The sequence below is a fragment of the Prunus mume genome, linkage group LG2 (assembly GCF_029339155.1).
Source record: "Prunus mume cultivar Tortuosa linkage group LG2, ASM2933915v1, whole genome shotgun sequence".
NCBI classification, from domain to species: Eukaryota; Viridiplantae; Streptophyta; class Magnoliopsida; order Rosales; family Rosaceae; genus Prunus; species Prunus mume.
In genome coordinates, this window is record NC_142699.1 from 801,535 (window position 1) to 817,378 (window position 15,844).

At 36.2% G+C, this 15,844-nt stretch overlaps 3 protein-coding genes across 10 annotated transcripts; 2 read left to right on the forward strand and 1 right to left on the reverse strand.

Annotated features, from left to right (window-relative positions):
• The first annotated feature begins 365 nt into the window (after positions 1–365).
• On the forward strand, positions 366–3,567 carry LOC103318995 (elongation factor 1-gamma-like). The gene is made up of 7 exons (XM_008220476.3): positions 366–528; positions 962–1,098; positions 1,181–1,241; positions 1,325–1,377; positions 1,537–1,638; positions 2,140–2,647; positions 2,942–3,567. The coding sequence occupies exons 2-7, from the start codon at positions 1,045–1,047 to the stop codon at positions 3,319–3,321; spliced, it is 1,158 nt and encodes a 385-aa protein (XP_008218698.2). The 5' UTR covers positions 366–528; positions 962–1,044; the 3' UTR covers positions 3,322–3,567.
• Positions 3,568–4,175: 608 nt separating this feature from the next.
• LOC103318996 (uncharacterized) lies at positions 4,176–7,929 on the forward strand. Of its 4 annotated transcripts, none has more exons than XR_513248.3 (4): positions 4,176–4,406; positions 5,173–5,437; positions 6,154–6,224; positions 7,597–7,929. XR_513248.3 is itself a non-coding variant. In XM_089047504.1 (3 exons), exons 1-2 carry the CDS (start codon positions 4,331–4,333, stop codon positions 5,409–5,411), a joined length of 315 nt encoding a protein of 104 aa, XP_088903630.1. In that variant the 5' UTR covers positions 4,177–4,330; the 3' UTR covers positions 5,412–5,437; positions 6,154–6,401. The 4 variants fall into 4 exon arrangements, 1 of the variants encoding a protein (XP_088903630.1); XR_001677212.2 differs by lacking the exon at positions 7,597–7,929 and adding an exon at positions 6,564–6,941; XR_001677213.2 differs by lacking the exon at positions 7,597–7,929 and adding an exon at positions 6,674–6,941.
• Positions 7,930–8,263: 334 nt separating this feature from the next.
• LOC103318998 (KH domain-containing protein At1g09660/At1g09670) lies at positions 8,264–14,462 on the reverse strand. 5 transcript variants are annotated; one of them, XM_089047502.1, is made up of 9 exons: positions 14,322–14,437; positions 13,958–14,068; positions 12,357–12,599; positions 11,757–11,842; positions 10,926–11,065; positions 10,240–10,374; positions 10,055–10,171; positions 9,003–9,146; positions 8,264–8,924 (listed from the first exon to the last, which is right to left on the reverse strand). In XM_089047502.1, exons 3-9 carry the CDS (start codon positions 12,425–12,427, stop codon positions 8,766–8,768), a joined length of 852 nt encoding a protein of 283 aa, XP_088903628.1. In that variant the 5' UTR covers positions 12,428–12,599; positions 13,958–14,068; positions 14,322–14,437; the 3' UTR covers positions 8,264–8,765. The 5 variants fall into 5 exon arrangements, with proteins under 5 accessions (XP_088903628.1, XP_008218700.1, XP_016647989.1 ...); XM_008220478.2 differs by lacking the exon at positions 12,357–12,599 and having other exon boundaries at positions 14,322–14,462; XM_016792503.2 differs by lacking the exons at positions 12,357–12,599; positions 14,322–14,437 and adding an exon at positions 13,811–13,874 and having other exon boundaries at positions 13,958–14,026.
• Between the last annotated feature and the right edge of the window lie 1,382 nt (positions 14,463–15,844).

The following is a 15,844-nucleotide window of genomic DNA, read 5'->3' on the forward strand; positions in this document are numbered from 1 at the left end:
TAACAAATCTATTTCCACAACAACTTACGAAATTAAAGATTTTGATGCAAACCCAAAATCTGAATAGAGGACACAAATTTATGTAAAAAGAGAAACTTAGATTGGTATTAGGGGTGTACCATGAGTATTTTTTATAGTTAAATAGGATGTACTTAGTTAATTTTACATTTTGATTTAAATATTAAGGAGTACTTATATCATAGGGTGTATTCAGTTAATTTTATGGTTCGTTTAGTAGCATTCAAATTAAATGATGTAGGGTTTATTTATAGTTTTAGTGCTAAGGATGAATATATGACAAAATAGTGAACATAGGGAGAAGTGTGAGGTTTAAATAGAAATTCTCCAGCTCACAGGTCCCTCCCTCGTTCTCTTTCTTTCTCTGTGAGTTGAATTTCTAGGGAAAAAACTTCTCCTCTGTGTTTTTTATTGTTATCAATTACTGAACAGAAGACTTCAATTTTGGCTTTGCATGTTTCTGATCTCAAGTCAGAGTGAAAACGTTTTTCCGCAAAAGCCATGGCTCTGGTGAGTTTGTTTCTTTGGGCGTTTTAAACTGCAGTTCATGTCTTATCGTTCATAGTGGTCGATTTATGTTTGGTTTCATCTTAAAAGTTCTTAATTCTAAGATCATGTGTGATTTTATTTTTCCCTTGATGTTGGATACAAGTCAATTTTGAATCTTCTTAGTTGGATTTGTTTTCAGAATCAAACTTTATTTGCACTAAATGATTTTTGATCTGATAGTATTGGTGGAATATTAAAAATAATATTATAAACCCATCTGAACACATGCAATTTCGGGGGTTTGTTTTTCTTTTTGTCACTGAATTTGAGTCTGTTACAGTTTATATTATCCTCAGTGGAAATAGCTTGATATGCTATTGATTTCAGCTATTTGTCATCAGTAACAATTTTCTGGTCCTCCTTTACTAATAGATATGTATGATCTACTTTGCAGGTCTTGTATGCAGTGAAGGGACACGAATATGGTTGTTTGCGGAGTACACTGGTGTAAAAGTTGAACTTGCACCTGACTTTGAGATGGGTGTCACCAACAAGACTCCTGAATATTTGAAGTTAAACCCTATTGGGAAGGTAGACTGTTGTGTGATTTCTATTTACTAAATTAAATGCTGGTTTGGGTTTATGTTTTAATGGTTCTATGATATGATTCTAGGTTCCCCTGCTGGTAACACCTGATGGTCCAATCTTTGAGAGTAACGCCATTGCACGTTATGGTAAGGCTATACTGTTTATCTAATTACGTTTATAAAATCTTATTGGTGTTCTGTAAATTAACTTTGTTTATGTCTGGCTTCAGTTGCTCGCTTGAAGGCTGACAATCCTCTTATTGGTTCTTCTCTGATTGATTATGTAAGCAACTCTATTTCTGTGTTGTTTTTTTGTGTGTAAACCTCAAGGCTCAAGTGCAGTTTTATTTTATGTGTTTTAATTTGTCTCAATCCTGATGAGTGAACCTGCTTGTGATGCTTCTGCCCTTTGTTATGCTTACTATTATATGTTATTTATTAGGCCCATATTGAGCAATGGATTGATTTTGGATCATTGGAGATTGATGCTAACGTAATGAGCTGGTTTAAACCAAGATTCGGATCTGCTGTGTACCTTCCTCCAGTAAGTTACATATTCTTAAGCTTGTTTTCTGATTTTGGATCATGCGCCTATTTTGTTTATTCTTTTAAGACTTAATTCAAGTTTATCACTTAAAATAGAGACAAGAATAGACCTATCTTTGTCTTTAGTAGTAGGGCAGCTGAGTAGAGATTAATGGATTATGGATTATGTTAATTATTTTTTCACTATGCTGGTTGGGCTTTGTAAGGCCTGTAGCAAGGGATCCAGTTGGGTGTGAAAGTCAGAAAATGCAATCTTGTTATCTCTCTTGGTCTAAATGGACCATTAAAATCTAAAGGCACACATATGACTAAATTGGTGTGTGAATTCTTTTTCTCTGATATAATGACCTGATTTACAGTCTAGATAATCTAGTTTTTTATGATCCCCCGTTCATTCCTGCTGCCTTGATGGTTCATTGGAGTCTGTCTACTTTGCTTTTGTGTGAATTATGATGGAGTGGAGTCTGTTTGGCGTTTAATTTTTATGTTTTCTATTTAGGCTGAGGAAGCTGCGATATCTGCTTTAAAGAGAGCGCTAGGTGCCTTGAACACCCATCTTGCTTCGAACACATACCTAGTTGGGCATTTTGTAACCCTTGCTGACATTATTGTCACATGCAATTTGTTTTGGGGGTTCACCAAGCTCATGACAAAGAGCTTCACTTCGGAATTCCCCCATGTTGAGAGATACTTCTGGACCCTGGTCAATCAACCAAACTTCAAAAAGGTAATGGGTGATGTCAAGCAGACTGAATCTGTTCCACCTGTTCCATCCACAAAGAAGCCTTCCCAGCCCAAAGAAACTAAATCCAAGGCCAAGGAGGAGCCCAAGAAAGAAGCCAGAAAGGAGCCAGCAAAACCCAAAGCAGAAGCTGCTGAGGAAGTGGAACCAAAACCAAAACCCAAGAATCCTCTTGATCTGCTGCCCCCAAGTAGTATGGTATTGGATGACTGGAAGAGACTTTACTCTAACACAAAGACCAACTTCCGTGAGGTTGCTATTAAAGGTAATTATCTCAATGCTTGATTATTGTCATCACACTTAAACATTCAGTGGTGTTAGGTGATCCACACAAGCCAGGCTCGGCTGCCCCAACTGATAATGTCATGGGACCATTTCTGTCACATATATTACTTTAGGAGTGCTCTGTTCGGATTATGTTCTCAAAATTTAGAAACATTGATATAATTTGGTTTGTTTGCCGTTGGCTCCTCTTTGGAATGTAGGAAGTCCTAAACATCAGTTGGGTTTGTTAACCTAGAATAGATATTTATATCCTTGTTTCCTTGCTTTTTTGCAGGATTCTGGGACATGTACGATCCTGAGGGATATTCTCTTTGGTTCTGTGAGTACAAGTACAATGATGAAAATACTGTATCCTTTGTGACATTGAACAAGGTCGGTGGATTTCTTCAGCGCATGGATCTGGCCCGCAAGTATGCTTTTGGGAAGATGCTAGTGATAGGCTCAGAGCCACCATTTAAGGTGAAAGGGTTGTGGCTCTTCCGTGGGCAAGAAATTCCTCCATTTGTGATGGAGGAGTGCTATGACATGGAGCTCTACAAGTGGACGAAGGTTGACCTTTCAGATGAAAACCAGAAGGAGCGTGTCAACCAGATGATTGAAGACCAGGAGCCTTTTGAGGGCGAGGCTCTGTTGGATGCCAAGTGCTTTAAGTGAAATATCTAATCCCTTACTGCAAGGATGCGTTTTTGGTCTGCCCATCTTTTTTTGTTAGGGTTCGATTCCGTGGTCAATTTTAGACAGTTTAGTCTTTGGTGTATTTGAGTGACAAGCATAATTTATAATCCATGTTTTTGAGTTTGATTTTGGAGAATGGTTTAGACATTTAAAATGCTATATGGTACAATCTTTTCATCAGATGTATACTTATTTTCCCATCAATGTTACTGTGAACAACTAGAAGCTGAGAAGAGTATTATCAAGTAGTTCCTTCTTTAGATATGGTAAACCATGAACTTACGAAAATGTGTATTTTACCTGTGTCTTTGTGAACTTGTACGAGAAACGGAGTATTTTTGAAAAATACGACATGCACGTATAATAAAGTGGAGACGAGTAGCTGATCATGGGACTTGGATTTGGATTTCGTTTCTTGAGAATAGCATTTTCCCACAACTGCCCTAGGATATTGAATTTGTGGGGAATGTTGGCATCAAGAAGGTTTCAACCAAATCAAGAAGTACATTCCTATGACTATGATATGAGAAAATTATAATTAAAGTTTATGCGAGAATTTCTAACTCTAGTGCTAACATTTTTTCCATGCCTATAAAGCAAGAGTGATATGAAATGCGCAGATTACACTTGGACTACAGCAAGGAGTTACAAACAAACAAACAAAAAAAAAAAAAAAAAATCCTCTTTTAAAAAAATTCCATCAAAGCGATACTGCGCAAGTGAACTTTTTATTTTGAAGTGGGTGGTTTCGTCACTTGAATGAGGACCCTAAACGAGGGTGGAATTAGAATATGGAGACATGTGGACAATTCTAGAAAAAGGCTTTCGTAATTATTCAAGTTTCGAAAATGAAAAGATTTCAAAAAAGAACAAAAGAGAAAAAAACACGCAAAGCGTGGTAGCGTGAAAGGAGAGCGATCTCTCCAAAGAGAAAACCTTGAGAGAGAGAGGGAGAGAGAGGGAAAGTTTCACAGAGACTTCTGGAGAGATGAGTGAAATTTGTGGCTGCAGATCGTTGAGTTTGTTTGTATTATTGGCTTCAATTTCTCTACAATTCATCCCAGGTTGGGCTTCTGAAATCTCTCTTCAATTTTAAAATTATTAAACTTTACATTCCATTCCATTTTTTTGCGCTTCAATATTTCTGTATCATGCTTTAATTTATATATGTATTCTATATAGCACGCGTAATTATTTTTCTTTATTCAATTGTTCTGTTAGTTTTTTTATAATTCTATTGAAATTCTCTTTGAAGTTGCTTTCTGGGTCCGTTTCAGATAACTTATTTCAAATGTTCGGTTTCTGATAAAACTAGAAAGAAAGAAAGTTCCAAATTTGTTTTTGTTCTTTGTCTTGTTTGTTATTATTAAATAGCTAAAAACCCACCTGATGCAAACCCAACATAGTCATTATTTGAAGTATTATGTGTATGTGGATTATCTAGTTTTGTGGAATCCAAGTACTATAGCTGGATTTTGGAATGGTAGTATTTGCAATCGTAATAGAAATCTATGGTTGAGTGTAGTGGCTTAAAAACTTTTGGAAAATGAAAAAAAAACTAAATATGTTGCAACATCCAAATGTTTAAGTGCTTGCTTTGGTGTCTGCAAATTAATTATCTTTTAAGATTCTTGGCGTTGAAGCATCCTGTAAGCATTATACGATCAAATTGATGCGCTATTACTTCAATTCTTAAAAACCAAAGTTACCGTAGGCTAGGCGATATTATCAAGGAATGATATATGATGCCTTTTTTGATGATATGATATGATTAATTGTTTCTCATGTTAACAAGACGAGATCTTTCATCTCTGGGACCTTTTATTTCAGGATTTTCTGATGATTCATCGGGTTCCAAAAATGAGAAAAAAGCTGTGACGCATTCTACTTCCAGTCACACTGGATCTACGTTGGCCATCATATTCCTTGGACTTGTAGTAGTTGTATTGTTCTCCTTTTTCCTTTTCAAGCTATGGCAAAAGAAGAAACGAGAAGAACAGTATGCCCGTCTTTTGAAGTTGTTTGAAGAGGATGATGAACTTGAGCTTGAACTTGGTCTTCGGGATTGAAAAACTTGGAGTTAATTAAAGTCATGGTGTGCCTCCTGTCTTTGTTTTCAGCTTTTGAATGTGCAAAGTGTCATTTCTTTATTTTCAAAATTGGTTTAGGGACATGGTAATTGGCATCAACAATGCAAACATTGCATGAGTATTTTTTTTTTTTCTCCTAACAGGCTTTAAGATCTTATCAGTTTTTCAAACTATCCTACAGTTTGAGATCTTATCAGTTTCCAAACTATCCTACAGGCTTTCCTTTGATTTCCCTTTAGAATCTAGGGACCTATGATGTTTTGAGTATCAGTTCTTTGGTTGTTGTGAGGGGCCTGTACCACTTTTCTGTTTGCTTCACTTATTTACCATATTTGTGTACTGAATATTGATGATTTGGTATATTTTGGCACCCCTGGGTGTTATGCGGAATCATATACAAACTCTCAAAATAAATTTTTTGATCACAAGTTCAATTAAACTTGTTGAATACTTGTGCACACATGTTGGCATAACTTGAATGCTTTTATGTTTATTTCTTTCCTTTTTTTTTTCTTTTTTCTTTTGAGGACTAAAGTGTGAGGGCATGCTTGTTTGATGTGACTATTCTTATTGTGTACCAAAATGTGTGCAAGTATTTATATCTTTCTTGGTGCATCCCTTTCTTACTGTATCCTGGTTTTTAAGTTTGGAAAGTTGGTATCAATGTCTCGTATTGTCTCCATATCCTGGTTTTTAAGTTTGGGGTATCTTTGTTTTGCAGGCTTGAATGGCTTTTGTATTTGAAAAACTCACTCCCATAACCAGGATTGCAGTTTTGTGTCCGGGGTTGAGGTTAGATAATTTCTGTCAATTGTGACATTTGTAATCTTATCATCAAATGTAATTTTTTTTCTTCTCGCTTTTCTGTTTTGTTTTTTTAATATGATTTCATACGATATGTGAGCTAAGGAAAGAATATTATTTTGTATGAATGCTGACCTTGAATTTTGAATTCACATGTTTGACTAACATCATAGTCCTGACAAGTTGTTTGAATCTTGATATAATTTTGAGATAACTTTAAGTCGTATAAGTCATTGAAGCCATCTGCTTTTCATTGGCTGGCATGAATAAGATAACATAAACTTTGTGCTTGATACAAATATTGTTCTATCTTTCTGCCTTATGTAGTGTGATATTTCCTAACACATGTGGTGTAAGCGTGCGTGGGTGTAGAAAAAAGGGAAGCAACTTCAATTATTTTGATAGTAAATCAAGGATAGTGTTCTTGTATTTGGTAGATGATGCTTCTGGTGTGGGAACCATTCTGTTGCACATTTTGTTGGGGACACCTGCAAGACCTATTGACGAAAGTACAGTCGAGTTTATTGAGGCTAAGCTATCACATCCAAGCCAATTTGTTCTTTATTTGAGTAAAGTTTTACTAATTTTTAATATCTTAATAAGACATCATTGTTATGAAAAGCAGGCATGAAATTGTACTGTTTTATGCACCTGTGTTCAAGAGGGTTAACTATTTAACGGTTCAGTGTGGAGGTTATTTGAAAATGACAAGTAGTACAATTTGCCAGTCCAGGACGTCTTTCTTAACTGGAAAACTATTGATCGGAGATTTTGAAGACTGTTATTCCTAGTTATCTTGACCTAGATAGTAGGATCACTTTTAATGTTTCAAGTTGTTCGTTTTCTTTTGATCATTTTATGATTTCCATAATGAGCCTTTTTACTTTCAGAAGAAATTTGATATTACAATATTTCAGGCAAATCTTTTATGTTATGGATGAGTCACCAGCACACACTAATTTCATGTTTTCTCTTTCCGTGTGATCATTTTGTGATTTCCATATTGTGTTCTTGTAGAGGAAATGAAATATTACGCAGCTTTGAGCCACATATTTAATTTGCAGACATTTTTACAGCAGTTGTGCATGTTTTTAGCAATAAGTTTTTGTATTATACCTGTTCTTTACCCAAATTTTTGGGCTTCTTATGCAGCCTATACTTTTTGAATCATCATTCGATTGAGCTTCTTGAACAGATTGTAGGTTTTTGCTATCTTAGTTTGGAAGTGATCTATGGATGTCTTTATAGCTCTTTCAAAACGGTCTTGTTCTGTTTTTGCATGCTGTCTGATCATAAGAGTAGATTCGTATGGCAAAGATGGTTATCAGAGCTTATGTTCGTCTGTGCTCTATTTTGACAGTGCAACAAATGCTGACAAGTGCTTCAAAGTTTTGGAGTACATAGTTGCACTGACTGTTTCCTCCTCTTCCTTCATCTGGCTGATTCAGTCTCTCCCTTTCAATACTCATATGGCAAAGATCAATTTAAATAAACTTCTATTGCCTATTGCCTTGCCTTTTAAAGTAAATGAAAGGTGCCTTAGCGAAGCGAGCTGACTGATTTAAACTTTTTACATTCATTTTCTGCTTTCTATTTGGCTTGAAAACTCTTGGAAATGATGAGATCAACAACACTTCATTTTGGTGCTGAAGGATGTGGGAGATGATGCTTGGCTGTCTTTAAACTTTTTAAACTCTGTTCTTTCTATTCGGCCCGAAAACCCCCAAAAGTTAAAAGATCAACACTTATTTTTTGGTGCAACATGTGACTCCTAGTAATGATGCTTAATAACACATTTGATCCGTGGCCTTAAAGGAAAGTAGTGTTGAATCTTTGAGATGCGTTGAGCATCATACAAGGCATTTATAAATGTGTTATTGTGTTTTGCGATTATCCTTGTTGGGATGTTTTACAACGATTAATATGCAATTCATTTCAATTACCGATGAGTATGAACCATTCATCAGTCATGGGAGCTGCAGAATCAATGAAAATTTTACATTTCAAGAAATGGTAACAATAGCACGTAGAAGCCATAACAAGATGGCAAAAACAAGAAACCCATCTGAACTTTTTTTATTTTTATTTTTATGAGCAAGAGAATATACGCATGTAAAACAACAATAAAATTTAGCATTTGCCTATAAACAACAATAAGCTAGGGGGTTGTAAGCTACAATAAGCTTTAGCATTTGCCTACAAGCTGCTGGAAGATGATAGAAAAATCAAACAAGGGGAGCCTATAAGCTATGGGGCTATAAGCTACAATAACTAAAGAATAATGTGTTGGCTATCAATGGGATAACACATGAAAGAATATATTACTGCACGTAGAAGTATGTTGCACAGAACTAATGCAGCGGTTGAACCCTATGAGATGCCAAACAAAGAGCCCAAAATTAGTTCATCAGTTTGTCAACAAAGCTTCTCACGGTTTTGGAAGTCAAAATTATCAAGATGCCACAAGGTCTTCGACGAGTCAGACGCTACTGTTTCAGTGATCAGAAGAATTAATCATGTTTATACGAGTCATCTTCCTGTCTTGGCTCGTTTCATTCCTGTACTGTTAAATGGTGACATGCTAGGGCTTATACTTGGGCTCATACTCGGACTCTCTTCCCTCAATGTACCGTTTAGCATAGCCAATTCTCTAAGCTGTTGCTTCTTATAGTGATCGAAGGACTCGTCCTGCAAGACACAGGTTACAAGTGGTCCAAGAAACTGATGAATTAAGAGTTAAAACTCCATGATTAATCCTATTCATACCACAGGCTTCAGAAGGTTTTCTAGTATGGCCACTGCATGATCCAATCGCGCATTGATTATATCCTCAGGAAATTCAGCCTCCACCAATACATGCAATGGCTCATTAAGATGTTCATATCCAGGCTTTTCTTTTAATTTCTCTTCCTGAAGGTAAAATAGAAGGCATGCAGAATAAGAAAAAGTGCAAATATGCGAGGAGCCGAATGATATCAAATAAATCGAGAACTTGACAAGGATCCATGACCATTTTCAAACAAAATGACTCTTAAGGATACTAATTCATGTGTTGAAGGACACATGACCATATCACATGTGTGTAGTATCATTGGTAAAACAATTACATTCCAACTTATTCGGTAACCTTAATACCAAAAGCAGTATCATTTAAAGGACTGCATATTACTCGCATGATATTTCATTTACTTTATAATAATAAACATATAAATAGAATAGAAACAAATTATTTTATAGTTGTAGAAGTTCGATCCAAAACTCCACTTGGTTTTTTTGGATATTCCCACTTGACATTTTTTTACAGCAAATTGGATGGAATTCAGAAAACTGGACATCAAGGGCCACATTGGCTGTTTTTATAAAATTTAAGACTGTAATTGGCTGATAAAAGAGCTCGAGGGTAAATTGAATGTGATAGTTCAGAGACCAAAACGGCAATTTACCCAAACAAGGAATTAGTGCTAAATAACTAATTGGTTGATTAAGACTCCCATATTTGAAAACTTCAGAGCATAGTTCGCATAAAATATGTAAGAAGGAAACAAACATCGCCATATATAAAATTGAGAAGAGGTCAAAATGGACAAAAACATAAGTTATCTATGAACATAGAATGATGAGCCAAGCTCCAACGTGCAATCAGAGGAGAGAACAATATATTTTGTATAATAAATCAAATGGTACCTGTAAAAATGAATATAACTGGGCACATTTAAGACTTAATTTTTCATGCAACCATGCCAACTAATCTGCTCCAACCTAATCACATGGTCAATACCAAGAAATTTTTTGTAAACAAAGAAAAAAGACTGCAATACCTTTACAGAATCCTTCACAGAGCCCCGACCTCGGATGTAAACCCTACACTCTGTCATCGCTTCAACTCTTTTTAAGGAGTTCCCACGTGGTCCCAAAATTCTGCCAACAAAATTGTACTGCAAACCTTGGAGTCAGAAGTTGTTAACTAAAAGAAAAAGGTCAAAATCATATACCCCTTGCTTACATGTGGATATTTGTCCACTGGAACATCAAGTCTAATTACTCTCTTTACAATAGGAGTGGTTGGAATTCCTTGCACGCCAGGCCAACCCATAGAAGGAGATTGAAACGGGGCCATTCTCTGGATATGTCCATTTTCCTACATGAGACAATGTAGCACAGATGAGGTTTCATACATACAAACCACACAAGACATAAGCAAAACCTAAACTCTCTTCCCACCAAGTCATACTCCATGAAAGAGTTTTATTTAACTATGGGCTTGTGACGCACATGCACATGTGCACAAAGGTGTAAGTAATTGCTCCATTCTCCAATTTGTGGCAAAAAGAATGACACTAAGCAGGTGATTGAACAACAAACAGTAGAGTAGAATCAACAGTATCATATTGGAATTTGGTTTGGACGGCCACCAAAACACTACCAAAATGGACCATGGTTGTGACAGAAAGTCATGTGAGCTTGTGAAACATGCATAAATGAAAATAAATAAATACGTATTGCATACAGTACACTCATTTAATCCTATTACATCCTACCAAACAATAAAGGTAACACTGTCATGCACACAAGCAAATATGAATAGTTACAGAATGGTCAAAAATGAAGTCAAGAAACAACAAAAATGGTCAAAAAGAAAGTAAAACATATTACAAAATACGCATCAATGATATCTAAAACTAACATTACCTCCATTTGCATTCCTGGCCATCCCTCCAAATCCATTGGTCTACCATTTGCGCTTTGACTTAATGTCCTAAATGGACTCTCATGCTCAAGTCTTTCATGATCTACAAGAGTTTGATTGAAGCCTGACACCCGTCTGATTTCTGTGGTGGCATTACAGAACAAATTATGCTTGAGCAAGAACATCAGAACATTGACACTAGTCTAAACATGGCTAAGCATTTTACAACAGCTTCCAACCAACGCACTACATTGATTATATGAGCACACCGTGTACTATAAATTTTCCAATATATGTTTGTATATAGAAGAAACTACAGTTACCACCCCCTGAAAACCCTTTTCAAGGACTCAGTAGAGAAACTATAATAATTGGAAATTTCAAGTATAAGACGTTTTACAGCTTAATATCATTCAGGAAAAAGATATCTGTACTCTAGTGTTCCTTCTAATCTTTTGGGAATACACCATTTGGTATCATTACTTGTCCAAAACGCATCAACACCATAGACAGAACATAGATTTTTCATCTATTGACAAGTATGGGTTGGAACAAACATATCCAAGAACAAATGTCCAACTTCAGCACACAGATGTCAGGTACTCAAACCCAAACTGATGTCACAGGACATGAATGACTATACATACATGAAAAACCTGTACTGAACAATAACTTGTTTATGAGTTAACCAAAACCCCTTTTTAAATTAAAAAAAAAAGAGTCAGCCAAAGCTTATTGCCAACTACAAAAGAATGTTGTCCGTTCACAAGAGAGATAACAAGACTTAGAAGTTGGCTACATAGGAGCGAAACAGTAGATAGAGTTTCTATTACCGTGATTTAGAAGTCTGCTACATAGGGGCAAAATTTGCATGAATGGTCCCAACTTTTGCTTCTCTGCTAGTAGTTCAGCCAAATATCTGCCATTATACCAGCCAAATCATGTGTCAATTCCTAGCACGTGCAGTTTCTTTATGGTCCCAACATGAAGGTGTGCAAGCGAACTGGTCTAAATGTATTAGTTTTCTTCTTTTTTTTGGGATGAGAGACATAAATTTTTATTGAGATTTAGTTAAAAGTACAAACATCATTACAATAGACAAGATGTCCTTTGGAAGCCAAATCCTAACAAAAGGCACAGAACACTAAAATGACTAAACTGCCTTTTACATAACAGAAGCCATCATATCAGTAAAAAAAAAAGATAGCAACAGAAACAATAGAATTTCCCTAATCTCTGAAGAGTCTAAAAAGCCCACAAAGATTATCAAAATTCAACTTTGCTACCAAAGAACTCCAATTCCTCCCAAATGCCAAAAATCTTTCTAACCACACCAACCAAATCATCACAATCACACCAAATCTGTCTAAGACTTCTCCGCTTAAACTTTCATCATTACAAATTGCAGAACAACTGGTAAAACCCAAATTTACCTCAACAATGTCCACCACAACTCTAATGCGATCAGGCAATGAAGAAACAAATGGTCAGTATTTTCTGCCATTCACTTGCACACTAGACAACCAGTGAAGAGGGGCAAGCATCAGGCCTCCAGCCATTTCCCAAGTTGAGCCTCATTCTTTCATTACTAAATTCCCCAGATGAGAAAGTTTGCTTCAAACCTTCCAATATATTCTCCACCACTAGACCCCAAAAACAATTCACCTATGGATTTCCTGCAAATGGCAGTCCCAATATTTCATTGACCAACTCCCTCCCCACATCCACACATATCCCTCTAAAGCCTGGAAACTTAAAAGGGGGAAAACCAAAAAATTCAATATGCAAAGTTAATGAAGATTTTGAATCAAAACAATTATTACAACAGGTTAGAACGGTTTTCTGGTTAAAATATTTATACAGCGAAACACTAATGTAATACTCCACTTCTCTTCATGCCTTCAACTATCAGTTTCCTCTGCACCAGAATATGGACATGTGGCGAGTAGTCACTATCTGACACAATAACGGCAATGTGTGCAACACGTCAAGAGCAGTTTGAGTTCCAATTACAAAGTCACTTGGACACCTGTTTCTTTAAATATTTACCTATTTCTTTCTGTATTCTCTTTCCTACTTGAAACACCAAAAACAAAGCAGGTGAGCAAGACAGTAGGTTTCAAACTACATCTCACCTGCCATGCCAACAACACTTCTCCACTACAGAGCATACTCCCACTGAAGAATGAGTCGTTTTCTTTTTTCTATTTTCTTTTTAATCTTGGATTCAAAATGTGGAAATATATAGCTCTGTATGATCTGAAAACAGCAGAAGTGAAGTGAAATAAGAACTTGTGTGGTTTGATCTCAATAGGCAAACACTCAAAATTAGACCAGGATTTGTCCGCCATTTGAAGCATACCCATGTTAACAAATGCAGGAGGAATTTCTTTGTTCCATTTTGACCATGTGGATCTATTTGCGGCATTTTAGAGAAAAAACTATCTAGTAAGTCTGAAAAGTCTGCAGAAATAATCTCCCAAACACATGAAAGAAAGTACACTAAAAAATTTCTTACACAATAAAGCAATTAGCCATATATCTTATTCATGGCATTTCAGAAAAATTGTTAACTTTAAATAAAGTCTGAAAAGCCTAAAGAAACATATCTACAAAACACAATCTTTTTTTTTCTTGAACAATAAAGGAAAATGACCATATAGATATTAAGATTAGCATTTCATAAAATGGTCATGTAAACTATTTCTAGAAACTCATGGAGTACAACAAAGGATTTAAAATTCATAGCATAATACAATCTCAATCCCACCAGGTAACAAATGAAAGATTAAAGATTGAAATCCAAGTACATCAGAAAAACGTAGGACAGCCACATATATGGGATAAACGCATAAGTCTTGAAAATTAAAATGCATAGGCCAGCCACCTCTATATAATATGATAAAAGCACCAGACGCACTGACGGCAAACATGAAGTATGGAACCACCAACTACACATACCAATCAAAACGCATTAAAAAGACACCAAAAGAAGATTGAATTAAAATTTAAGCGCTGGACTGAAAAGACTGACCTTTCTCGATCTACAGGGAGAGAAGACCTGTGTGGAGAAGCATGGACTCCAGGAGGGGGGTACTGGAAGTAACTCCCAGGGGGAATTCTCTCTCCCATCACACAAGAACTACTGTATATGTGAAAGAAACCAAAAATTAACATAACCCCTTAAAAAATAAAAAATAAACCACCCAATTTGACATAAAATTATGCAACTTGAAGGAGCAAACCCAGTTGAAAAAACACCAATAAAGTAAATATCTTGACAAGCGAATAGAACCCGCTCTGATGAAAACACACAGCATACCAATAGAACAAAACAGAACCCAGCAAGAAAAGAACAATCAATATGTATATATATAGAGGGAGAGGGAGAGACTTACCGGATGGAAAGGAGAGAGGAGGAGGGAGGTGGGGGCAGAGATATTCAAATCTATTCTGCCCCTTATTGGAAGTGGGAGTGATGCGAGAGTGAACAGAGAGACAAAATCCCTACTACAGCATGAGTCTCATGGAACCCCTTGCTGTATTTATACTCAATCAAATCACTCATTTTAATATATATTTTTTCTGGACGGGAGAGGTTCGTCATTCGGCCTTGTGAGCCCATGGGCCTACGGGAGCCCGCCCAGTCCATTAAGTAAAAGCTCAGCCCGGTTCGTTGTGACCCATGAAAGCCCAACCTGATTCACATGCCAACAATCCGAGCCTCCGAATTCCTTCGGGTTGTGAGACACATTAAAATTCAATATAAGTCCCAAAAATGCAAATAAAGAAAAGAAAAAAATTTAGAAAAATTAGAGGGAGGGGTCAAAAGAACTTATTAGATGACGGTTTTATTCAGTTTTATGATAACAAAACTGTCTTTACAACTAATTAACGACATTTCGTAGTTTGACATTCAAAAAACGACGATTTTTTACCATCGTCTATTGCGTTTTTTGTGGTAGTGTAAACTCAAATTCTTCTTTATAGAGCACTTTCCCGTGTAACCAAGTTGTTTGCACAAATTATGTAACATGGATTGAAGAGAAACCTAGTTGGTTGACCCGTGCTCTTGCTGAAGATGTTAGAGCATTTCCAGCAAGAGGACCAAGGAGGGCTAGGGCAAACCCAAAATGGTGTTTCCAGCAATAAAAGTCTGCCAGGGCAAGGAGTGGGGCCCAGCGAACTGGCTGGCCCAATGACGCTGCTTTTAAATTTTTTAACACAATGCACGCGCCAACGTTAAAAATTTGACGCGCCACATGCCCTCCCAACGGCTCTCTTCCACGTGGCTGGCAATGGGCTCTCCGATGGAGCATGATGGAAGATCTTAGCTTGTGTGAGTCTTGGCTCCAAATTAGTCATTGTCCCGTAACGGGCAATGAGATGAAATTCGGTCATATGTGAAAAAAAATTCATCAGGATTTTTGTGAAAGGGTAATTGGTTCGACCCGTACAGATCAAGCATTATCTAGTAGGTGGAAAATTCTTAATAAAGAGTTGGCGAAATAGAGAGATGTCTTGGCAAAAGCGATAAACAACCATAGAAGCGGGCAAAACCTTAGCAGTGAGGTAAATTATTTGTAATTTTCGTTTTATTAATTTCTATGTCATATTAATTTCTATTTAAATGTTTCTTGCAATTTATATATTTTTGTTAATATTTCTTGTATTTCCAATATTAATATGAGTGTTTCTTGCAATATTTATATTTTGTTTTGCATTTCTAATAAATTGTTAAAGTTTCTTGCATTTCCATTATTATTATTTTTATACTTGTTGTATTGCCAATATTTTTTAAAGTTTCTTGCATTTCCATTTTTTTTATTTATAGATTATGCAAGTACAAATGTGGTTTGGTGCTACTCGGCAAGGCAAAAAAAGTTTCAACCATACCCTATGTTGGGAGGTGGTGAAGAAT